Below are 25,716 nucleotides of genomic sequence, written 5' to 3' on the forward strand. Positions count from 1 at the left end.
TTCACTAGGTTCTCTTGATCAATGAAAAAATTTAAAATGAGGCTATCCCAACTTAAACATAAATAATAACAAAAACAAAATATTGCTGGTGGGCAGAGGGGTAAAAGTATTCTTTATGTTGTATATGAAAAGACAGTGTCAGAATGAATATGAAAATGTATCTATGTGACAGACCTGGAGCAACTACTATCTGCTGCTAAGGTTTCCACTACAGATGTAAGAAAAACATGTCCTTGTGCTTTCTGTCTGTCTAATTGTGGCAGCTGAGATTGAATAGAGGAATACAGAGTAAAAACGGGAAGAGAATACTTGAGACAGCTTGGTTACCAGGCTTGGAGTGCAGTGGCACAAGTGGCTCACTGCATCTGCGTCCTGGGCTCAAGCCATCTTCCCACCTCAGCCTCACTAGTTGTTGGGACTACTGGCATACACCCCTATGCCCACCTAATTTTTGTAGAGACCTGGTCTCGCTTATTTGTCCACGCTGGTCTCAACTCCTGAGCTCAAGATCTGCCCACCTCGGCCTCCTAAAGTGCAAGCCCAGCCTGGGAAGAGAAATAGTCCCTACCACCCTTACCTCATTGATTATATTTGTTAAAGGTTAGAGGCAAGCCAATGACTCTCGTCTGCTTGAACATGTGAATCCCGTGATTGAGCAATCTGGAGTTTGTCCTAGTGTCCAAAATCTGAGCCAGACACATCGTGTGAATATCCCCCAAACCCCCGTGATTTGAAATACATACTGGGAACTTCAAAAAAACAAAATATTATATCAAGTATTAGATAATCCTGACATTTTGGACTAGATTGCTGTAGAAGGCTGTCCTGTTTGTTGAAGGGTATCCAGCATCATGTTGATCCTTTGCCCTCTAGATGCAGTTGGTACTCCCGTGACCACCGGAATTGTCTCCAAATATGTCTGGGTGGCATTCCACTATACAGTCTTTTATCAGAATTTGGAAGATATTTTTTTTTTCAGGCAGAGTCTCTTTCTGTTGCCCCTGCTAGAGTGTTGTGGCATGATCTCAGCTAACTGCAAAACCTCTGCCTCCCAGGTTCAAGCGATTTTTCTGCCTCAGTCTCCAGAGTGGCTGGGGTCACAAGCACCTGCCACCATACCTGGATAATTTTTGTATTTTTAGTGGAGACGGGGTTTCACCATGTTGGCCTCGCTGGTCTTGAATTCCTGATCCACCTGCCTCAGCCTCCCAAAGTGCTGGATTACAGGCATGAGCCACTGTGCCTGGCACAGAATTTAGAACATTTTAAATGACTTAGGGTGTCACTCAACACATTTCCACACTATGTCATAACCATTTTTGCCAAGAATCACATAGTTTAATATTCAACAAAATTGCATAAACCTTGTTTACCTGGTTCTATAGCAGCAGAAATTAGGGACTGTGCTTCTCGTACTCTTTTCATAGCTTCCTCTATTTCTTTACTAGAGGTATCCGATTTCAGACTTGGAGAAACCAGACCAGCAGCTACATGATTCAACCTGAAACAGAATCAAGAATTCGGATCTGAAATATTTTAAAATGCACACCAGCATTTCAAATAAATAAATGTATAACATCATTTTAGTAAAATATTCCTTCAAAAAAAGGAGGGGAGGATTCCATGATAACTGTGGTAAACAATACACAGTATAGCACAGTTTTGAATATTTATAAATATTTCGGGTTTAATGACTACGAGTCATGTAGAATTACAAAAATATCTATTTTGCTGAACACCCATTAACTTTCCATAAACAGACTTTTTAGAAATGCTAGTACAGAAAATATGCTGATGCTAAAAACTTAATGAAACTTTTTTTCACATAATCTAAAATTTTTCTATGACATAGTAACTTTGTGGGGGAAGAACATTACCTTTTGCTTGGTAGGTGGGGAGGAACTGAGGCAGAGGCCAATGGCCCACCAAAATTACACATGAAATCTTGAGTGGAAAGGCTAAAGATGCCCCTTACAGGTTTACACATGTAAGAAAAAAATTATAGACACTAAATTTAGTATAGTAGTTATTTGTGGGCAGAACGGGAAATGTAATAAATGGGTATATAGGAAGTTTCAACTGTATTGGTATTATTTTATTTTTTAAGCTGGGTGGTGGGTACATGCTTGGTTTTTATTTTTAGATAATTTCTAAGAAAAAAGGCCACTAATTTCTGAATTCAAATGATTCTGTCCTTCATGCTTTCTCACTTATTGATAGTGGTTTTCACCAAGTTAAGGGGAAAAGGTATAAAGTTCAAATTTATTATGCCAAGAAATTACCAATGAAAAAAACTGAATTTCCAACATTATCAAGTAGGAAACAATTTCTGTGACAGCATGAAGAGCACCTATCAAAAGCAACCTAAAAGAAAATGTTGGCTATTAATTATATAATATGTAATACTGGCTCTAGGATAGTGATTCCCTCAGCTTTGCCTCTAACTACTATTATCCTCAGGGCTCAGCCTCTGATCTTCAAACAAAGTTATCCGCTTATTAGTTCTTTTCCTATCTTCCAGGTATAAGCCATTTACAATTACTATTCAAGACTCAAATGACACTAACACAAAGTATTTTATAGAGGAGCTTACTTCTGTATTTCTTTCTTTGTTTCAAGAAAACAATATGCATTGCTTGAGAATACAATTGTCTTTTGAGAAAAGGTAACTTGATAACTTTCGTGTAAGCTATCAAAACAAACAAGAAACCCAAAAAAACAAAAAAACTCCCTGTTCTCTAGACATTCAGATACCATATCCTCAATGGAAACAAAGAAAAAACCCTTACTTGGGATCAACAGTACTCATAAGCTTCAGCAACTGATCTGCGGCAAGAGACTGCAAAAAATAAAACGTAAGAACAATGAGAATAATAAAGCAATAAATGATTGTTATTTTCTCAGTTATGTTGAAATGTCCCGGGACAAACTGTCAAACCTACAAGTATGCTGTAGGCACAAAGCTGACCAACAGAAATCCATGCAAGCTACATGCCATGAAGCATTAAATTTTTTAGTAGTCAAAAAAAGAAGAAAAAGAAGAAACAGGTGACATTAATGGCCACAGTACTGGATAGAGCAGCTTTAGGAAGTTATCTAAAGACTATGAGGCTAAACAGTCCAGATATTATAGAATGATTATGTCTCCTTTAAGACTTTTTGACATAAAATAACATGTAAAATGCAAAACAGCTTAGCCAATATAATACAAAGATCTACAAAGAACTTCAGAAAAAAAGATTAGCCAAATTATAATAAAAAAAATTCCCATGACAGAAAAATCATAAACCATATTCTTGTCTTTTCATGAGTATTTACTCTGACTCTATGACATACTGAAAATGTACTGGCTTCCTGTGAACCTATTTTCTATATGAACTATATAAAAGAAGTCCGTTAATGGATAAGGAGTTAGTTTTTCAGTGACTGTTTAAAGCTCTAACAAGTTTAAGAAAAAATTATTACTGTAACATAGCCATTAGCTCCTGCTCTTGAAAAGCAAACCAACAGTTAATGAAACAAAAAAGTTGAAGGTAGTAAGTTATACCTGAGAGTTCAAGTTTGCTCCAGGAAGCCCAAGTGCAGCAAGGGCAGGATCAAGAGTAGGAGCCCCCAAAGCAGCCAGTGGAACAGCGCCAATCTGTGAAATTTCAAATTTTATTTAAAACTTCTTTTCAGTTCCTCATATCAGAGGTTAAGTTTTCAGGCTACATGGTCTCTGTTGCAGCTACTCAGTCGTATACAAATCCATACAACTACTGCCATTTTAGCTTGAAAGCAGCCAGACAATACGTAAACAAATGGCTGTGGTCCAATAACAATAGATTAACAGAAACAGGGGTCTTGTTCTATATGACACCCATGTTCCATTTATTACAGCACAGTTCCCCCCTAAATCCTAAATTAAGAAAAAAAGACAAAATATTTCAACATATTCTTGTACTGATTTAAGTATTTTTTGCCTCTCAGGATTCAAATCTACTATTCTTTGCCCTGCTGCTTTGTGATACTGGAGGCAGGACCTTTATAAAGCATTTCTCCTTTGACAGCTGCCATGATATAAGACTTATTTGGAAAGAGCACTGGAAAGACACTGACTAAGGAAGGGGCTCTTCCTGGCTCCTGTGTTGCCCTTCTGATTATTCCTGCAGCACGATGTCAAACACCCAGTAGCCTTCACCTCTCAGGGAGTTCTAGTACCAATTCCTTATGCAGCTCCCCAGGACACCCAAGAGAACTTCTTTACTAGTTGCCCTTCCAAAAACAAATCTAAATTTCAGCAGATGGAGAAAGGAGTACCCTGAATTAAATAGGTTTGTGTTCCTTCTGCTTTAGCCTTAGAGGTAGAGGTAGTTTCTTATCCTTGTGATTCTGTATTCATTAGAGTTCCCCTAGTAATCTCCTATCACTAATAAGTAATTCCTTAAATGTTCCCTGTTCAAATTACTGCAGGGTTCTGCCACCTGCTTGACACAATCCTGATTAACCTATAATTTAACAGACACAAACCATGAAAGTGAGCCTGCTTCCAAACCATCTGTAGCTTTTGAAACAGCCTCACTTTCTTCCCACTGTGTGCTACGAGTTCCTCGTTTCAATTTATTTAGTAAATATAAAGTATCAAACTTTCTATAATTTAGCTGTTTATTCAGTACAGGAAAAATGTTAATATTATCAAAACTTACTGTTCAATACAGCTATTGCATAGCTTTATGCATTTAAGGAGTTTAGAAAATTATCCAGATTTGGGCCAGTTGTGGTGGCTTACGTCTGTAATCCCAGCACTTTGGGAGGCCAAGGTGGGCGCATCACCTGAGGTCAGGAGTTCCAAGACCAGCCTGGTCACCATGGTGAAACCCTGTCTCTACTAAAAATACAAAAATTAGCTAGGCGCAGTGGCACGTGTTTATAAATCCCAGCTACTCGGGAGGCTGAGGCAGGAGAATTGCTTGAAGCTAGAAGGAAGGGATTGTGGTAAGCTGAGCTGAAATTGCGCCATTGCACTCCAGCCTATGTGACAGAGCGAGACTGCCTCCAAACAAAAAAACAACCCAGATCCTCATTTTATAGGTTAAAAGAGCCCGAGAGCTAAGAGACAAAAGTCATACCCAAAAAGCTTAAGAACGCCTATTCTTTTATTCTATAGTTCACTTCACAGCTAAGAGTCAACTATTTACACAGGCAAAATGATATATTAGAAAGAATGCTTTTATAAATTTCCAGTTGATGCTCATCATTCACTATCTTTGAAACTCCTGACTAGTTACAATCTCAGTAGTTAGAATGCACAGCATTTAAAGTACCTTTTAGTTCTAAAACAAGCTTTATACAGCACTGTCAGTGTTAGAAACACTACTGCAACCAATTTTCTTTCACATTCCCCTATCAAACATCTCCATCAAGAATTGCCCTTGTTTTCAAGCCACCTACTTAATTGAAAATCCCCCAAATAGCTAGAAAAGATCAAGGGGAAGAAAAAAAAAAATGAAGAGCTCACTTGTGAAATTTGAACCTCAGTTTTCTTTCCCGTTCCAAATGAACATATTTTTAACAGTGTGTTCAGAGAGGTGTTCATGCCTCAAGAGACTGTTCTATAACTATTTACAGGTTATTCTGAGAGTCAATGGTAAAAGTGATATATTTTATGATTTTTTAGACTTTTCTTAAAACTCAAAATTCTAAGAGATCCTCCATACTAGTTATGATTTTGATAGCACTATGTAATACTGCACATATGTGATAATGGTATCTGAACTAGAATCTCATGAGTACTTACAAAGCTCAAATATGTGTAAATCCATAATTCTGTTTTTTTTCTCCACCCTTTAAGAACTCAATAGAACTAGTACCTGGGTAAGTGGGTTAGGAGTAGGCAGAAGTCCACCACCGGGCAGAAGACCTGCCACTGCATTAGCTGGTGCCAACAGAGACAAAGCCTTAGCCTCATCAGGAATAACTCCTGCAGAGAAACATCCTTGCATTAGAACACATTCTTTTGTAAGACAGAAAACACACAAAAACACCCAGAAAATGTCTCCCTGATACACCACCTGAGTTTGTTGAAAGTACTTATGTTCGCTAAAATATAAAGCTCGATTTCTATGATTATTTATCATTAATTTTATGTCAGAATGAAACTTCAATGTGTGAAAATTTGTTTCCTTTTTCTCTACAAATGGTTAAGTTTCTAGAGTAAAAAAAAATAGCACAATACACACTACTTTTTTGTTAACACTGCCAAGATTTCATCACCTGTACTCGATTTTTAAGTCATGAACCAAACGTAAGCAAGCACAGTCGGTTCTCCAGGGGTGTGCTCTCAACTTTCAAAAGCTGTTTTATGAACAACGACTCGTGTCGGCTGCTTCACTATAAAGCACACAGAAAAATCAAGATACACAAGACAAAAAAAGTTTGATTTAGGGGTTAATAATATGGTACAGTTACTATGATTTTCTTTTACACCTACCATACAAATTTGTAAAAATTAAGAGAAGAAAGTATGTAAAGGAAATATTCTGTTGGAATCAAGCGTAGGGCTTTTGCTGACTCATGAAAATGATTATGTTTCTGAAGGTCTCTGAATACACACAGGATGTGTGCATGAGAGTGAGAGAGAGAGAGAAAGATAGGTAAAACAACATGGCACATTCCTTACCTGTACAGTAAAATGCTTTATGTTTCACCATGTGCCATGCTAACCATACCAAAAAATGCTGCTATATAGTGCCAGTTGAAAAGCTAACTTAGCCAAACTCCTTAAGCCAAAAATGACATGTATATCTGTTTTTAAATCCTAATCTGTGTATTCAGATAATATCTAAGGGTCCCTAGACAAATATTTATGTAGACAATTTAAATTCTATCCAACAGCAAAAGCCCTATACAGATGGATTAATCTGTTAATGTGCCCAAGCCCCCAAAATGAGAGTTCAATAATACAATTAAACTACATATTTGCAAATACCAGTAGTATTTCTGTAATACATATTAAGAAACTGCATCTCATCATAAAACATACAATATGTACAGGGCACTTAAGAGAAACTGGATAAGCTGCAGAAGAAAACTGTTGGGTGGTATTTTCAGCAGGGCCTGGTATATAGTTCAGGCTGAACCAGGGAAAAGAACTGTAAAACACAACAACAAAAAAGAAAAACCACTGTTAAATAAAGGTAATGGTTCCTTCCACCTATACTGAGAAGTGCCGATAATATAAACAAATGTATACTACACAGCACTGTTATCTTGCTTGTGTCAGAGCTGTCATCAATTTAGATACCAAGAGTTATGGAGGGGAAGGGGGAGAAGATCATTTAGATATAGGGCAGTAATGCATCAATATTAACAAACCTACAAAGATTATGGGATAATTTTGCATGCAAAATTATGTCTCAAGAGGATATATTCAGTATCAACATCTCACTCAAATTAGTGCATTTGCAACATTTCTGGCAAACTAAAATCCTCTTGAATTTATTGTGAGACACCTGATAGAAGATCTGCATCCATTAAAAAAAAAAGTCATGCATCTGATCCTCTGATTAAAAAAAGACTATTTAAAAATAAAACTACAATTTAAAAATAGCAATGAGGCCCCTCACCAGTTAATTTTCATGCGTCAAGAGTATTTTTTTTACTGCTGCTTTGATAGAACCATGAAATACTGCATGAATGTGTAGAAATGAAAGAAAAAGAAACAGACAAAAGAAACAAACATTAACCAAGGAACCTAAATAATCCCCAAATCCATTACTATTAAGAGTTCCTTCCAAATTAAGCTTAGTTTTACCAAGTAAGACTATTCCTTACCGTAGACTGCGTCTACTGTTCTAAAACACTGACCAAGAGCTAACACCGAAGTGTAATAGCTAAATCTGGAGGGAATGGTATTTACTGGAGGTAACATTAATACAGCATATCATACCAGAATTCACCAACAATAGATTTCTGAATAAAATATTCCCCAAATTCTGTACACTGTATATTCCTAAATACTTCACTTTCAAAAATAGGTCTAGAAAAATTACTATGGCCTGAAAATATTTATGAAAGCATTTATATGATATACTGTATTATGTTCAGGGATTGGGAACTAGAATACTTAGCCAATAAAAATTTAAATTTACAGGCTAACCAAAATGTTTTACATATTACTCACATGATTTGACCCTTGTTCCAAGACCTATCATCTATTTTATTCATCCTGAATTTGAATTCTGTAAATTTTCTGTTGATGGTAAGTCTTATCCTACAACAGGCACACTGACATAAAAGAAATTGCTTAACCAAAACACACTAACTCAAAAATTTATCTATCTATATATTATAAAACCTTAAAACTGGGCTCATACATTTTAATATCATGGAGACAGAGGTACTATTATATAACATGCCTTAATCCATTTATAATTTCTTTAGAAAACCAGAGGCAATTTCTTTAAGTGTTAAGGACTACACATTTCACAACTTTTACAAGGTATGGTGTAAATATTCACATTTGTATTCACAGATTTCAGATAGCATCTAAAACCAACAATATTAAGATTCCACTTCCACTGACCAGTTTATTCAGGAAAGGGGAAAGCATTTAAATCCTGGTCAGCATATTAAATTATTAACTTAAAATCCAGCAATTTTATCATATTTCAGTGATTCGAGTAAAATTTATAGTTACCAAAAAGCAAATCAAGTAGCAGTACATTGGGAACAAATTAATTATAAAATATGCCTTAGAAAATTTTACAAAATGGTATTAAAATGTCTTGTCACAGTGGCTTTTTAGATCCAAAAAACCTGCTCATTTTTTCTGTCAAATTACTTTAACAGCCTAAAATGTAAAAAGAGAGAAAATGTAGTTAACAAATGGTTACACCAGGAAAACACTTGGGGCACTTGAGTGCTTGCTGGTCTTTAGTTAATGTCTACAATCCCCTGTAGCTGCAGAGGACCCACTGTTTTTCAGGCATCTGGAAGGGTTTTGCATTTGCCTTCTCCACTACAAAAATCACACACACAAATAACAGAGAGAAGAATTTATTATTTAGAGATATTCTAGAAATATAGCAAGAATGAACAAGAAAATCTGGCATAAAATAAAACACCCAGTGCCCATTTGGCACCTAAGCTACAGGAAATCTTGAACTTTCTTGAAAACCAAAATCACTGCAACCCTTGGTATACTGAAATTCAACGTGGGTTTTTTCTTTCCTCCAGATTATCAATGTGAGGAAGCTTTAAGAAAATAAAATCAATCTACTCATTTATTTAAAACAGAAATAACATCATGCATTTATATTTGAAGGCTCTGTATGCATACATGGAGTGAATCATTTACCTTTAGGACTTTTTCATAAAACTCAACATTAAATTAACTAAGTAGATATATCTCAGGGAGTTACAATAAGGGACAATTGTTTTAAACAACTTAAAAATATTTTAAAAGAAAACAAAGGTAAATACTTTATAAAAACAGACCTAATTTCTAAAAAAAGATCTGCAAGCAAAAATTATGGACTGCAGTATAACAAGGGTTTAAAAATATTAATAGCTTAGATTTTAACATGCTACTATGGCTCACTCTACATCTACTGAGGTGGATGGTCATCTTAAGATGTCCACAAAGGTAGTTAAACAAAGCACAAACCTTCTGCATATGGTACGACTATCAAAGCTCTGTCAACGAATACAGTGTTTGTCAGATGCTGTGCCACAACTGCTGAGTCCGGATCATGGAACTTAACAAAGCAGACACGAGATGAGACTGGCAAAGGTGAATCACTAAAAAAATAAACAACATAAAAGAAGAGAAAAAAAAGAATATCAGTTAAAACAAATGCTAATTCACAAAACAACACATTTCAAAAGTAAAACAAGACAGATAAAACCTAATTGTACACAAATGTAGTAAAAAATAAAGTTCAAAAGAAAACATTCTCAATAACATACTGTTCACTGAAATAATGCAGTGAATTGCAGTTGAGATAAAAACCTATTAACAACAACTTACATTTACAGTGTATCACGTTAAAAAGTTTGATACTAAAGTCTCAGAGATTGAGGGAGCCACAAAATTGTCAACATTTTTTTTTCATAATACCAGTATCAGCTATTTTTAGATACAGTTAACAGTAGTCCGGGCTTAGAAACTTCCCTATGGCTAATTTTTCAGAGTAAGAAAGATGAACAATTTCTACTTCAAGGACAAAGGAATATCATGAGAAAGCACATGTATTCAATAATCAATCAGTTTTCTTGAACTGCATAATAAACAGGTCCCATGCCCTGCACTCATTTACCCATGGCATGTAAAAACTCTTATGCACTGTAAATAATAAAGAATTTCTGGCTTGGAGCATCTTTCAGAGAGAAGAAAAAATTTAGGCACACATGAGAATAGTACTTTGCTCCACTAGTAGTACTACCTTGCAAAGTTTCAACAAGCAAAAGGGTCAGTTTCCTCAGCAAATTACTTCCTTAGGTAAAAGAAAGACAAGTGTTAAAGTTTGTTTTGGCAGTGTAGGTAAGATAGACAACACAGGAAGCAGGGTTTTTCCATCTTTTAAGCTAAAGGGTAGTTCAAATTTCTGCCATGAAACTGCAAGAATGCAGGAATGACTCAAGCCCATATCAAAAGTTATTTGGAAAGCTAGTGCCCTAAGGCAGAAATAAACACACCATCCCTAGTTAATACACTCTAATGTATATTAGAGTCATGGTGTGGGGGTGGGGGTAATCCATACTCTTCACTCCACAGCAATTAAATTAAGATCTCTGATGAAGTCTGAGCTCTTCCTCCTTTAAATCTAACAATTCTATGCACCTAGGATACAGAATTACTTTACTGTAACATCAATCTAACGCTTACAGCATAGGACTCATTAATGAAAAGAAAAATCCTGTAATATATTTTAATACTATCTGAATGGGGCTTCAAAGTTTCTAATAAATGAGACACAAAGGTGTACATAAAACTCAAACCTATTAGAACTTTTGATATGTTTCCCTACAAGGATCGCCCAGGCTAAGCACAGACCCTAACCCAGGTTGGAAGCAAAATTAACAAGATATCCACAAGCAATATAAGCTACCTTGTTATAGAGGCTCACTGTTCAATGTTTTTTTAAAGAATACAGTGGTTTTAAGATGTGAAACACTATTGGTATAAAATTTAACAATGTTGCACCCTGAGAAGTAAAAAGCCAGTCTCCCACTCTGGCTTCCCCAATGGATCGGGCTGCAGGTGTGCATCACTGTCAAGGACTCCGGCAGGTTTAGTAAGCTACGGCACTTCACATTTCTTTGCTGACATCCATGGTTTTAACCACTAAATTACAAAGCTCTTTTAATGCTATCATCTTATATTCTTAACACCCAACACAATGCCTTGAGAAAACAGCAGGCACTTAACACTTCTTAAAAACTGACCTCTACCAATTCTTTAACACTTTTTATTATTATAGTAAAAGAAATGACTCCCAAACATCATTATTTTTAATGAATAGTTCTTTTTCTTTTTTTTTTTTTTGAGACAGAGTTTCGCTCTTGTTACCCAGGCTGGAGTGCAACGGCGCGATCTTGGCTCACCGCAACCTCCACCTCCTGGGTTCAAGCAATTCTCCTGCCTCAGCCTCCTATCTGGGACTACAAGCGTGTACCACCATGCCCAGCTAATTTTTTTGTATTTTTAGTAGAGACGGGGCTTCACCATGTTGACCAGTATGGTCTTGACCTCTTGATCCACCCGCCTCGGCCTCCCAAAGTGCTGGGATTACAGGCATGAGCCATGTGCCCGGCCATGAATAGTGCTTTAGGAAAAAAAGTACTGCCCCCGTGCTCAAATTGTATTCTTTATACTTGGCAACCTTAAGGTGACTCATATTTTTTTCCCTATCCATTAACGTCATACAAATGCTCCAATTGTTTTGACCATATCAAAACCTGTTAAGTGATGGTAGGGTACAGATTAAATATGAATTTTAATACTGTGAATAAGTTAGTAACTCAGAAGGGAAAATATAATTAATCTCTCTGCACTTCAGATGGCCTCCTTAATTAGATAAGTGCAGAACAACTTACTCTTTTTGTTGGTATTTGGGCCCACAACTGCATTACATTCTTACACTTTTTTCTTGTTTAAAAAAAAATTTTTTTTTTTTTTTGAGATAGAGTTTCACTCTTGCTGCCCAAGCCGGAGTGCAATGGCACAGTCTCGGCTCACCACAATCTCTGCCTCCCAGATTGAGGTGATTCTCCTGCCTCAGCCTCCTGGGTAGCTGGGATTACAAGCATGTGCCACCATATCCAGCTAATTTTTGTATTTTTAGTAGACACTGGGTTTTACCATATTAGTCAGACTGGTCTTGAACTCCTGACCTGACATGATCCACCTGCCTCGGCCTCCCAATAAAATTTATCTTAAAAAGACAGTATGTTAATACGATAGAGGACTAATGCCCAAAATTAATTTTCATGCCCTAAAATTTGGTGGCAGTATTACTTCCAAATATGACATGTATTTTACTCTGTATCTCTAAGAATTAATATAAAGTAGGGAGAAATGGGGAGCAAGATAGGGTAAAGTGAGTCCTGCATGCTACTTTTGCCCTCCACCTAAAAGTGGTGGCATAGGTTTCAACAGTTCTTACATGTCATTTGAGGGCTGTTTCAGAATCCTCTGGATTATACACAGAAAAGTGAGATTTCTGTTGTTCACCTATAGTCTGTAGAGAGAACCCTTTTTACACGAAGGCCCAGATTCTTCCAAGGTATTTATGCCTACTAATACATGAGAACTCCAGGTTTAGGCCACTGGTATCAGCCTTTCAACTTCCACTCAAAAGTGGAGAATTTTGAGCTCATAAACAAAATTACCTCGGAAAGGGAGGTGTTTATATGACAAGGACATTAACCATGAAAACTTGACTGTTGACCTCACGTGCCTTCTCTCACGATGTAAAGAAACATACAGTGAAATGCTGCATCTATTAAAACCATTTTTTTCTTTAAAGCTGTATTGAACTCTTTCCCTTACCTAATATACAAATTTATACTTATATGAGCATTAAAGTATCCATTTTGGTCACTGAAAAGTTACTAATGAACTTCAGTTTATCTCTGTATTACAACAGCCTTAAATTACTCTATAACTGTGACATGCTTCACTGGGATCATCACCTGATAAGCACTTCACTGGGCAATTCCACTAAAACCAAATGTGAAGATCTTACAAATTGCATGGCTAAATCAACAAACTCCTGATTGAGTCACAACATTGGGTTCAAGTTCTAGTTCTGACACTGGCAGTATGGCTTGGGCATATAAAAAAAAAAAAAAGCAATGTAAATTTCAGTTCATGAACTTTTAAAACACGGTCACAAACATTTTTCTTCTAGGTTTGTAAGAATTAAGATAAATTTAGAAAGCAACCAACTTACAATAGACATTTAAGCAATGCTGCATTTCCAATATATTTTTCAGGAACAACCAGAATCAAAATAACAGCTTAACCAAGAGTATATGAAGGGTACTCTGACAGATGCTTTCAAATAGCTGCAGGGCTGTCAGGCTGTAGAGAGGATTAGATTATTACCTATTGTAAAGATAGTATTTCTGTTTCTCAGTGAAATTACAGGCCAGAAATTCTGGTTTAAAAGAATAGATGGATTTAACAATGACAATGCAGGAAACCTTCTTGAGCAGGTTGTCATGTCTGTCATAACCCAAGAAATGATTCCCCAAAGTAGGCATTCAGAACTGAAATTAAGAGTTTCTGTAGGTGTGGGTGACATTCAGTCACATACGCATTTTAAAGTATCTCATATTCTACAGGAGAGAAGTTGTTAAATTTAACCTGTCAACTGGTGACAGGTGCTACACAAAAAAAGTAGTGTTAAGTAGAATAAAGAAGCAGCAGGGGTGCTTTATTTTATATAGGGTGGTCTGGGAAGGTTTCTCTGATTAAGGTGACATTGGGAAAATAAAAGTAGTTAAGCATGTCACGGATACGTCTGGGGAAAAAGAGTTACAGGTGCATATGACTGCCTTCTTGAAGGAAATCATATACAGTTTTCCCTCATTATCCATAGTTCCAGGACTCCCTGCAGATAACAAAATCTACAGATGCTCAAGTCCCTTATATAAAATGACGTAGGTAGGGGGAAGAGGTGGAGGAAAAATAAAAATAAAATGATGGCATATTACCTGCGCACATCCTCTTGTATACTTTAAATTATCTCTTGATTACTTATAATACCTAATACAATGTAAATACTACGTAAATAGTTGCTATACAGTACTGTTTAGGTAATGACAAGAAAAAAAACCGTACATGTTCAGTACAGACGCACTCTCTTTATATTTTCAATTCACAGTTGGTTGAATCCATGGATGTGGAACCCAGAGAAGAAGAAGGCCAACGGTGTAGATGATAGTTACAATTAGGTGACCTCTTCACAACAGACAGAATTTTATGTAATCTGAACCACTCAATGTTATAAGAGTAAATATTTTTGGAATGATGAACCTTTGTGGACCACTAGTAATCCACAGCACATTTTCTCTGGCAAGTTATTGTTGAAAACTCTACTAAGTTGATAGAAATTACCTAGAAGTTGTATGCCATTTCTACAGGTCAGAGTAATTTATTGACATGTAAAGAAACAAAATGCAACATCAAGTGAATAAAAGTAGCCATTTACATTACTGATCAAATGTAGAATGCCACCAATAACATTTACCTTATTGTAAACTCTGTACATTTTCAAAGAAAAAATGATCTTGTATGTGGGGAGATAAATGAAGTAGTCAGAGTAAAAACGTGTCAATTTATCTCTCTTTCTCTCAGTACAGGGAAGAGAGTCCTTTTGCTGCAGAGTAACCCAGATCATATAGTTGGGAGAGAAATTCTCAAGCACACATTAGCTGTTCTGGTTATGATGGAACTACTCATTTGATTATCAAAAAAAAGCCAGACTCTACTCCATCACAACTTCCTCTAAGATACTGGTCATGCATTAAGTAAAAGACGAACCAGTATAATGCCTACATCTCTGTTATCTTTTTATAAGTGCATCATAAAACTGTCTTCAGAGAACAAACAGCATTTAAAAGTCAGCAACTATAACAAAATTCTTAACTTTTGGGATTGGAAAGAATTGTCACAAATTGAGTATCTCAAATATTCCACTAATAAAATGATTACAATCATCCACTGTATCACTATTTTCTGCTTTTTTACTGTTTATTAATTTTATGAGCTTAAAACAGTCGTGAGAAAATTGAATAGCATCTATTTCTATACGTTCATATCATGAAAGCTATTTGTCCTTCATTACCAAAGCAAGACAAGTATCTGCAAAATAAATGGAATAAAAAAAGTTTGCTCCCAGAACACCTCACGCAAAATAAATCAATCCTCTCTCCACATGTTCATTTCCCTAAAAATTAGCAACATACCAATTTGAAAACACCAATAATCTTGCAAAAGCATTTTAAGTGTAAAGTGATGAAATATACTAATATTTAACAAATATCTCATGATAAACTTTTATCAATTATTTTATTGAGCAGAAAATTAAAACTTTATTACATGTACCGTAACAGCAGATTCTTACAGGATTCCAATTTCCTGTTAAGCATGTAAGTGACATCATAAAATTCTCAATTACGGTGTTTACTGACAATAACATTTGAATTGTCACTTTTCCACCAGTAAGCCTTCCACAAAGCACAAGACTATTATTATTCCCAATGTTTAATAGTATACCTTATCTTACTTCATGGCTTCTTTTAACTATTTTTTTCTTTACAATTAATCCACTTAGTATTCTTTCGATAGAAATAGCTTTCAAAATAAAAGTGACACAAAAGGATAAAAACTCATACACACTAATTCAAATTTCAACATGTATAAAAATCCTTCTCAACAACTGTGAAATATCACAAATCTGCTTATTATTCAAACAAAGGAAAATCTCTGGTTTCAGCTATAACCTATTTTATGACATTATAAAAATTAAGTAATCAGGTTCACTAAATTGTCTGTAGAAGAGAATATGATCTTTGAATTACATTGCTGGGCCAGAACCACAATACTAAGCAATAAGCGAACAACTACCTACAAAGTTCAACACCAAATTAACACAAGCATGAATGATTGTTACCTTTCTTGAAGAACGCGAAAAAATACTCGATATTTTAAAAAAAGGGATTTAACCTATATACGAAGTACAGAGTGAAGTTAGTTTTGCGTTAGGTCCCCAAAGCCAAACGACCACGTTAGCACACTTTAAGGCGAAAAAAAAATTCCCGAGAATAAGAGCCAGCGTTTCCTAATCCCAAAAAGCCCCGGCTCTGCCTTGCTGCAATTTTTTGTAGGCCTAGAACACAACTGTCTTAAGTAAGCCACCAGCCGCTCAAGCAGCCTGGCCCGTGGAAGCATCGACAGGGCCCTAAGGGAATGGTGTGTGGTTTAGGCCTAGGCTAAGGCGGCGTTAGCACAAACAGTGATGGTGGACGATACTCACTCCGGCGGGAAGAGGCGCAGTTCGTCGATCTTGCCTAGGAAACCGAAGAGAGTCCGCATCTGTTCAGAGCTAGCGCTCGGGGAGACATTAGTCACCTGGATTACCTCGGTGCCGCCGCCTCCGCCGCCACCACCTCCGCCACCGGGCCCGCCGCTAGGGCCCGGACCCACAGTGCTAGGGACGACGGTAGTGTTGCTCATGGCGCTGCTCGGGTTCTCGCTCCTGCTTTAACACATCAAACACACAACAAACAGTGAGAAGAAGGGGGAAGAGGAACCAGTTTGCGGGAGAGGAGGGTGTCCGATGCTACAGCCTCTGCTATTACTGCTGCCGCTGTCGCCGCCGCCGCCGTTTCTACCCCCCCGCCGCACGCCGCGGGGGAGGGGAAGAGAGCGCGCGAGTTCCAGACCACGAGAAAACAAACGGCCGCCCCACCTCGCCTCCAACCACGGCACTAGCGGGCCCGAGCTCCCACAATGCCTTGCGGCGCGGGGGGCGTCAGCGTCGGCTCCACCCCGCGCAGGGGCGCGTCAGCGTCGGCTCCACCCCGCGCAGGCCCAGCAGCCCTCGCCCGCAGCTCGAGAAATGCGAAGCACCGCGGTCGGGAGAAAGGCGTTATCCATCTTCGTCCCTCTTGTTTTTGTTTTCTTCTTCGGAAGAGAGAAGAAAAGTATACACTTTTTTTTTAAAGCAAGCATTCATCCCCCCCCTGAAAAAAGTCACTTTAGCAACTATTCTTATTAAATACTACTCAAACATACTGATAATCATCTACAGATCTATCCAGTTACTAACAATATTTACACCCAAGCTAACATGCCACCCCACCACCAGCAGTATAAAGTGTCCTCGAATCTTCAATGTCCATGAATTTTGGTAACATTAAATCTGTAACCAATTTGCTTTGTCACTCAAACTTTCAGAAAAGATATTTTAACGTTACACTTACTAGCACTTTGAAAATTTATTCACAATAGATGATCTTTTTTTTTTTTGAGACAGTCGTCCTGTTGCTCAGGCTGGAAGTGGAGTGGCAACACCATCTTGGCTTACTGCAACCTCTGCCACCTGTGTTCAAGCGATTCTCCTGCCTCAGCCTCGTGAGTAGCTGGGATTAGAGACTCCTGCCATCACACCCAGCTAAGTTTTGCATTTTTAGTAGAGACGAGGTTTCACCATGTTGGCCAGGCTGATCTCAAACTCCTGACCTCAGGTGATCCACCGCCTTGGTCTCCCAAAGTGCTGGGATTTCAGGCACTTGAGCCACTGCGCCCAATCAATTTCACAATAGCTGACTTTTTGGAAGCACAGTTTACAGTACTTAAATATATTCAGGTACATATTTCTCAAGAAAATATATTCAAGTATGTATTTCTAAAGAAAATATATTCAAGTTTATATTTCTAAAGCAAATATATTCAAGTATATATGTATTTTTTCAAGTATATATTTCTAAAGAAAATCTATACTGCAATTTCTCAAGAAAAACTTGTTTTACATACGTATTCTTGCTTAAAATAATTTTGAAGCTTTTGAGTATTAAAAAAATGCTTGCCTTAGTTTTCAACCTCATCTGAACTATTCTCTCAACTGCATTCAGTGACTTGTAGTTCTCCAAACATGGCAAAACCCGTATCTCTGTGCCTAAAGAGAAGTTATTAATGACGTCCCTCATTTTATCTGTCGTCTTCTGTAGAGCATGCCTTTCCTCACTGCTATGACTTCTGCAAGCTGTTAGGGCTTCCTCTTTTCTGCTAAATAACAGAGGATACATACATTTATTATTGACATGTATCACTCAAAGTTGTGAGCTTCCTGGGTCAGTCCAGAACCTGGCACAATGTCTGTCACAAAATCAGTGCCCAGTAAATGTGCTGGATACACGCACAAATATACCTTAATGACAATGTCATTTAAGACAGTTTGCTGCTAAATAATTTACTTGACCTTGAATGTTTTGAGAGGTAAAACCTGAAGCCTTACCAAGTATCTACATTAGTGAATACGTCTTGGCACAATGCAGTCAAGATGCAATATGGGAGAGATTAGAGCACAAGGTTATTGGTATTTGGATGCAGAGTCAACTGGCTAAGTGACTTTCACTAGTGCTTATACAGAAAACAGATGGGTTGACTGAATGTGAGCCTCAACAAAATTACAAATTATGGCCTTCATAGAAACCAAATAGCATTAGCTAGAGCCAAGTCTTTCAAAGAAAAGCACACAGTTGTCCCTTAGTATCTGTGAGGGATAGGTTCCAGGACCCTCCCACAAATACCAGAACCAGAGGATGCTCAAATACCCTACATAAAATGGTGTTGTGTGGTAGTGCATTTGGTCTGTATCCATAGGCTCCATGAATGTGGATTCAACCAACCTGGGATTGAAAATATGCGGGAAAAAATTGATGGTTTGAACGTGTACAGACGTTTCATTTCTTGTCTAACAACTATTTACACAGCATTTACATTGTATTATTATTAGTATAGAGATAATTTAAAATATTTGGGAGAATGTGCACAGATTATATACAAACACTATACTATTTTACAAAAAGAACTTGAGCATCTGTGGATTTTGGTATCCTCTGGGGTCCTGGTATCAATTCCTCACAAACTCTTACCTCAGGAGGGGTATGACTGTATTTGCATATAACATAAGCACATCCTTTCATACACTTGAGTAACCCTTATCCAACATACTTGGGACCAGAAGTGTTTTGAATTTTTAAAAAAGATTTTGGAATATCTGCATTATATTGACTGATTTATCATCCCTAATGCTAACATTTTGACTGATTTATCATCCCGAATGCTAACATTTAAATCGGAAATGCTCCAATGAGCATTTATTTTGTGTCATGTCAGTGCTCAAAAAGTTTCAGATTTTGGCGCATTTTGGATTTTGGTTTTTTGGATTAGGGATACTCAACTTTTAATACTAAATACAATATAAATGCTTTGTAAATAGCTGTTATACTGTATTTCTAAACATTTTTATTATTTTTGATGTCACTATTTTTTATTTTTTTGAATATTTTTGATAGGGCTGGTTAAACCCAAGTATGTGGAACACATGGTTATGGAGGCTGATTGTATGACTAATTGCAAGTCACTCATAAATTAGTATCTGTGAATACAAAAATGTCTGGCAATTTACTCATTTTGAATCAGACATATGTAACTGCCAGTTGCAGATTTTTAATAGTTTAACATTTATTGGGAGTGCCTATTATATACCACACATACTAAAATATTTGATGATAAAAGGACAAATAACAGAAGGGGAAGGTTCATACCTTTTTCTTTTCTTAAATGTTAACACTTACTAATTCTCTGTGATGGGTACACAGAAATCTTTTATGTGACTCTACATTTTTCTGTATGTTTGACATATTTCATAATTAAAATTACAAATTCAAACCAAAGAAAAAGATAGTTGTGATAAAATCCTTTAAACCACCAGAAGCCAATTTATGTATAACTTACTGAACAAATAGATGCTACTTTGCTATAGAGAAACAAAGTGGCAAAAAAGTTTATTCAAATAAAGAGGACTTTAAAATATTTTATTTTCAAATCATTTAGCAGGTACCAAAAAAAAAAAAAAAATCACTGAACTTAAAGTTAGAAGGCTAGCTTAAAATATCAACCCTGTCATTAAGCATGTGATTTTAGAAGATTTCACTTCATTTCTAAAAACCTATGTCAGTTTGTCAGTCAAATGAAGAGTTGAATCATAATTTTGAAGATTCTTGTAGGTTTAATAGATTGATAATTATGTTAATGTCTGTTTCACATAGGAATAAGACATACACCTAAAGACAAATAACAAATATATTAAAGCAAGTAACAAATATATCCAATCTATGACAGTTTTAAATCACTTCAGATTTATTTAGGCTCACAATTAAGGCCATAGAAAAGATAGAATCTCAAGACAGAATTCATGCCTGTTTTATTCGCTATAGCCACAGTATCATTAAGAGACAGTCAAAAAAACTCACAAATCTTTTCAAAAATTATGTACCTAACTGTGTTCCAAGGATTTTCCTGGTTGCTGGAAATACAGCAGGGAAAATGAAGTGAATGTCCCTGCTATCATAAAACTTCAGGTCTAGTATGGTAAACTTTCAATAAAAAAACACAAATATGAAAGGAGTAAGGTGTTGTGATGAAATGAAATAGGACAGAGGATGGCGGAAAAAGTGTTATCTGCTGAGACCTTACTAAAAGGAAGAAGCAGGCCATTTGAATTTCTGGAGGAAGAGTATTCCAGACAGAGGAAATAACAAATTAGACCCTAAGGATAAGAACAAATTTGAATCTTTCAAGAAAAGTAAGAAGACTACTCTTTGTGAAGTGAATGCATTCCAGTTTATATTTCAGAGAGAGACATAGAAAGAAATCTTGTCATATGGAAAGCGAGGTGAAGGAAGTATGCACAGAGAAGGTTCAATTAGCTCATCTTTGGAGGTAAGTAAGGGAAGGCCTTTAGTTATATATAAATGATAATTATTATCAGTTTCATTATAAGATAATGCAGCTGGTTATGATGGCTCATGCCTGTAATCCCAGCACTTTGGGAGGCAGAGATGGGCGGATTGCTTGAGCCCAGTTGTTTGCGACCAGCCTGGGGAACATGGAGAAACCCCATTTCTACAAAAAATACAAAGAAGTTATCCGGGTGTGGTGGTGTGCACTTGTGGTCACAATTACTTGGGAGGCTAAAGGGGAGGATCACCTGAGCCTGAAAGGTCAAGGCTGCAGTGAGTTGAGATCGTGACACTACTCCATGTCTGGGTAACAGGGTGAGACCTTATCTCAAAAGAAAAAAAGTTAAACCTAACATTTGGCCTATAAAGTCACATTATGGAGAAGTACATGATTTCCTGTAGGCTTTTGAAACACAGGATATAACTTATGGGTTCCCCATAATACTTTGAAGATTCACAGGTAGGACAGGTAGGGAACCACTCCTGCCACATTGGAAAAAAAAATTAAACTGGTGCTTGATATTAGCAGGAAAGCATGTCAAATAATATTAGACAATGAGGCTTTATACACATCCTTAAAACAACACCAATCATCTTAATCCTAATGAACAAGCTTTAGTTCTTTCCCATCTCAAGCTTCTAAAAATATCTTCGTATTTAGATAGAAGGTCTTTTATATAAAAGAGAGAAGGCACAGGTATGCATAATCACTACCCACTGGACGCCCTGTTTCCAGTTGGATAAATCAAGTTACTTTTGTTTTTGTTAGCCACTTTTGTTCACACTAATGGAAAAGACAGCGGAGTCCTCCCAGTTGACACAATTTTGCAAATCAGCACAAGCAACAGGACTTTTACGAAATTGTTAAATAGCTCTTTCCTCCATGCCATGCAAATACATTTTTTGAGGCCAGAGAAGGCAATGTATCAGTCTTTTTGTTTCCGGTACCTAATAATATACTGGAACAACTCCAGCATTAGACAAAAATCTACTGTCACCTTATGTGCCAGAAACTTTACAAATGCCTCATATGATCTGCTCAACTCTGTAAGGCATATGGCTTATCACTAAAGTATATATAAGGGTATGTGTACAGCAAAGGCTTTATGAATGATGATACTGTATTTGTATCCATTTAGAGGGAAATTTGGTTGAGTAAACTCTCAAAGTATTTGACTATAATTTTTTTCCCCTTTAGCTATAGAGAGCAATAAGAAAAACTCAGGAAGTAAATTGCTGATTACAAATCTGTAAGTTTCAAAAAACTTGTCTGCAGGCCAGGAGTGAGGGCTCAAGCCTGTAATCCCAACACTTTGGGAGGCCGAGGCACGCAGATCACTTCAGGCCAGGAGTTCAAACCAGCACAGCCAACATGATGAAACCCCGCCTCTACTAAAAATACAAAAATTAGCTGGGCGTGATGGCATACAACTGTAGTCCTCACTATTTGGGAGGCTGAGGCAGGAGAATCGCTTGAACCCTAGAGGCGAGGTTGCACTGAGCTGAGATTGTACCACTGCACTCCAGCCTAGATGACAGGGCAAGACTCTGTCTCAAACCAAAAAACAAACAAACAAAAAACTTATCTGCAGATATATTTTAATTTCTATTTCTAATTGTATAAATTAGATAGTTCTAACTCTACAAATTGATACAATTTTATAAATATTAGTGCCTATTTAAAAATCAAATTGTGAATCCCACGTTCCCATTTCTTCATCTAAATGAAGGGCTGATAAGGATGAGTTCGCACTAGGGAACTGACTGACAGAAAAAAGAACACATGGACACATATACTAGGACAGAAAAAAGTCTACCTAAGTTTATTTTCAAATAACTTCTTTAATATCGTTTAATATATATTGTCTTATAGCAAGGATTTTATATGTATGTTTTTAAATTGACAGAGCAGGGTCTGTGAACACTCTGAAATTATAGGCAAAAATCTATCTGTGATTTTTTCATAGCTTTGTTTTATGATTAACATAGAGAAAAAAGTAGTAGAACATTAAGATACTGTTGCTTGCATCCATATGCACAGTATTCTCAGCTATAGTGCACATATATGGCTTGGAAAACAGAGTCAATTTATTTGTACAGATTTGCTTGGCTTTTTATTTAATCAGCTCAAAAGAAACATTTGGCTGGGGAAGCTCCAGACACTGATTACTCAATAATATCTTCTATGTTATAAAAGATTTTTTGGAGTCTCAACTGACAAAAAGCCATTGGAGGGAATGCTTCACAATCTTAAAAAAGAAAAAAAAGTTCAATGCAAGAAAATATCCAGTAGAGTATATGTATCTTTACCTCTAATAGTTTAATGCATTTTAATATTAGTTTTTTGTAATCAAAGAATTAGATACCTGTACCATTTGACCTTTTATGTTTTCTCCCCCATGTGATAAAATTAACTTTCTCTTCATGAAGGAAATTTTTTTTTAAAAGACTTAACTTAAAACTTGAAAAAAAAGAGTGTACTCAAATCAGTACATTTTATTAGTAAGACTGAATTACATTAATTGAATGCTTTCAAAATGACCTTCAATCCTCAAAACACTTAAAAGGTGCTAGAGTAACTAATAATGAAGGCCCTAGAGTCACCTGAAGGGGCTCTACCAATTAAGATAATTGTTTGAACTTCAGCTCATTACTTGATGTTTCAATTTCCTTATTTAAACTAAGAGGGTAATAATAATGCCCACCTCATTGGGGTTGTTGTGAGGATAAGTGAGAATACTAATACAAATGCTTAGAATAAATAAATTAACTACTATTATAATGACTATAAATAAAGAAATTAAGGCTTAGAAAAGTTAAGCAATTTGTCTAACATATAAAGCCAGTAATAGCAGAGCAGGGTTTTAAAAAAAACCAACCAGGTACTACATCTCACTCCAAAGCCTGTGTTTTTACTACGTTGTACTGTCTCCTACTATGTCTTGTCATAATAAATCCAGAAAAATTTAAACTCACATGAAAGATATAACTCTTCTAGTTAGTTTACATAGTGAGAACAGTTTCTTATTTAGACTTCACATTTTATCATAGGTTTTTTGTGGAATGTTAAAAACAGTAATAAGTTTAATGTTAAATATTCAAACTATATGAATGTAAAAACATAGGTGGCTTCTATTCTACTCCCTGATTCTATTCCCCTATGAGTGTTCTCGTTTACTGTAATAAGTACTTCCTCTAACTAACCACATGAGCTAATGTGTCCCTTATGTGAAAAATGGGGATAATGATGCCATTTGAAGTTTCTAAGATTAAAAATATAAACACAAAGCACTTAGCAGAGTGCCCAACACCACAGGCACTCAACAAATGTTACATGTCATTACAGGAAAGTCTGTTTCCAACTCTCCATTTTCTCATCTTTTCTTTCTTTTTTTTTTTTGAGACGGAGTCTGGCTCTGTCACCCAGCCTAGAGTGCAGTGGTGCGATCTCGGCTCACTGCAACCTCCACCTCCCAGGTTCAAGTGATTCTCCTGCCTCAGCCACCCAAGTAGCTGGGATTACGGGCACCAGTCACCATGACCAGCTAATTTTTGTATTTTTAGTAGAGACAGGGTTTCACTGTGTTGGCCAGGCTGGTCTTGAACTCCTGGACTCATGATCCACCCGCCTTGGCTTCCCAAAGTGCTGGGATTACAAGTGTGAGCCACCGTGCTCGGCCCTTCTTTTCTTTTGTTATACTTTTTTTGAGGCAGGATCTTGTTCTGTCTCCTGGGTTGAAGTGCAGAGTTGAAAGCAGCCTCAAACTCATGGGTTCAAGTGATCTGCCTGCCTCAGCCCTTTGCCTCCACCCCTCCAGAAGCTGGGACCATAGGCTCATGTCACCACACCCAGCTAATATTTTAAAGTTTTTGTAGAGACAGGGTTTCCCTATGTTGCCCAGGCTGGTCTTGAACTCCCACCAGGGCATCCTAAAGTGCTGGGATTACAGGCATGAGCCGCCATACTTGGCTTTCCTTATCTTTTCAATTGATGACTAACAACAGTAATACTTGTCTTACCTTACAGCATTATTGTCAAAATTAAATTGATAAGAAAATACCCTGTAAAAAAGTTATAGTAAAGATGAATTATACCATTATTAGATGCCCCTTCTCCTGTAGAGGCTACTGCAATGCAAACATGACACTAACATGAACAGATTTCAAATTTTTATAATCATTTTGATCCTAAAGCAGTATATTACCAATAGCATGAATAAGTAGATGACGGCTAAACATTACTGTTCACATAAGACACAAATATATCCATGAAAAAGTCATTCTAGGAAAGCTTCAATTACTTTTGTATATTTTCAGAGCAAGATTATTCTTATTTGCAAAAGACACAAACAGCTGCACATACCTTTGATTAATATTAAATTAAAACTGCCAGGCACAATAGCTCACGCCTGTAATCCCAGCACTTTGGAAGGCTGAAGTGGGTGGATCACATGAGGTCGGAAATTTGAGACCAGCCTAGCTAACATGGCAAAACTCCATTTCTACTAAAAATACAAAAATTAGCTGGGTGTGGTGGCATGCATCTATAATCTCAGTTACTTGGGAGGCTGAGGCGGGAGAATGGCTTGAACCCGGGAGGCAGAGGTTGCAGGGAGCCAAGATCATGTCACGGCACTCCAGCTTAGGTGACAGAGTGAGACTCCATCTCAAAAAAAAAAAAAAAAAAAAAAAAAA

The 25,716-nt window shown here is 36.8% G+C and overlaps 1 protein-coding gene and 1 non-coding gene across 19 annotated transcripts in view; one reads left to right on the top strand and one right to left on the bottom strand.

Annotated features, from left to right (window-relative positions):
• Positions 1-25,716, bottom strand: part of SRSF11 (serine and arginine rich splicing factor 11) — a 46,777-nt gene that overhangs the window by 14,042 nt on the left and 7,019 nt on the right. For 4 of the 18 annotated variants that reach the window (XM_032296619.1, XM_032296617.1, XM_032296615.1 and 1 more), the window contains exons 1-7: positions 16,527-16,977; positions 9,647-9,780; positions 6,253-6,369; positions 5,850-5,959; positions 3,548-3,640; positions 2,790-2,839; positions 1,374-1,501 (exon numbers count right to left, since the gene is read on the bottom strand). In XM_032296619.1, coding sequence (XP_032152510.1) covers positions 1,374-1,501; positions 2,790-2,809 — 148 coding nt within the window. In that variant the 5' untranslated portion in view covers positions 2,810-2,839; positions 3,548-3,640; positions 5,850-5,959; ... (1 more) ...; positions 9,647-9,780; positions 16,527-16,977. Of the gene's footprint in view, positions 1-1,373; positions 1,502-2,789; positions 2,840-3,547; positions 3,641-5,849; positions 9,781-16,526; positions 17,005-25,716 lie in introns of those variants that run through there. The other 14 variants (XM_032296602.1, XM_032296608.1, XM_032296606.1 and 11 more) reach the window with 7 other exon arrangements.
• On the top strand, positions 156-289 carry LOC116564208. Its single transcript, XR_004274794.1, has one exon. It is a non-coding gene; the product is annotated as a small nucleolar RNA SNORA31 (small nucleolar RNA).

This window comes from Sapajus apella, unplaced genomic scaffold (assembly GCF_009761245.1).
Source record: "Sapajus apella isolate SASKATOON/1434 unplaced genomic scaffold, GSC_monkey_1.0 scaffold36, whole genome shotgun sequence".
NCBI classification, from domain to species: domain Eukaryota; kingdom Metazoa; phylum Chordata; class Mammalia; order Primates; family Cebidae; genus Sapajus; species Sapajus apella.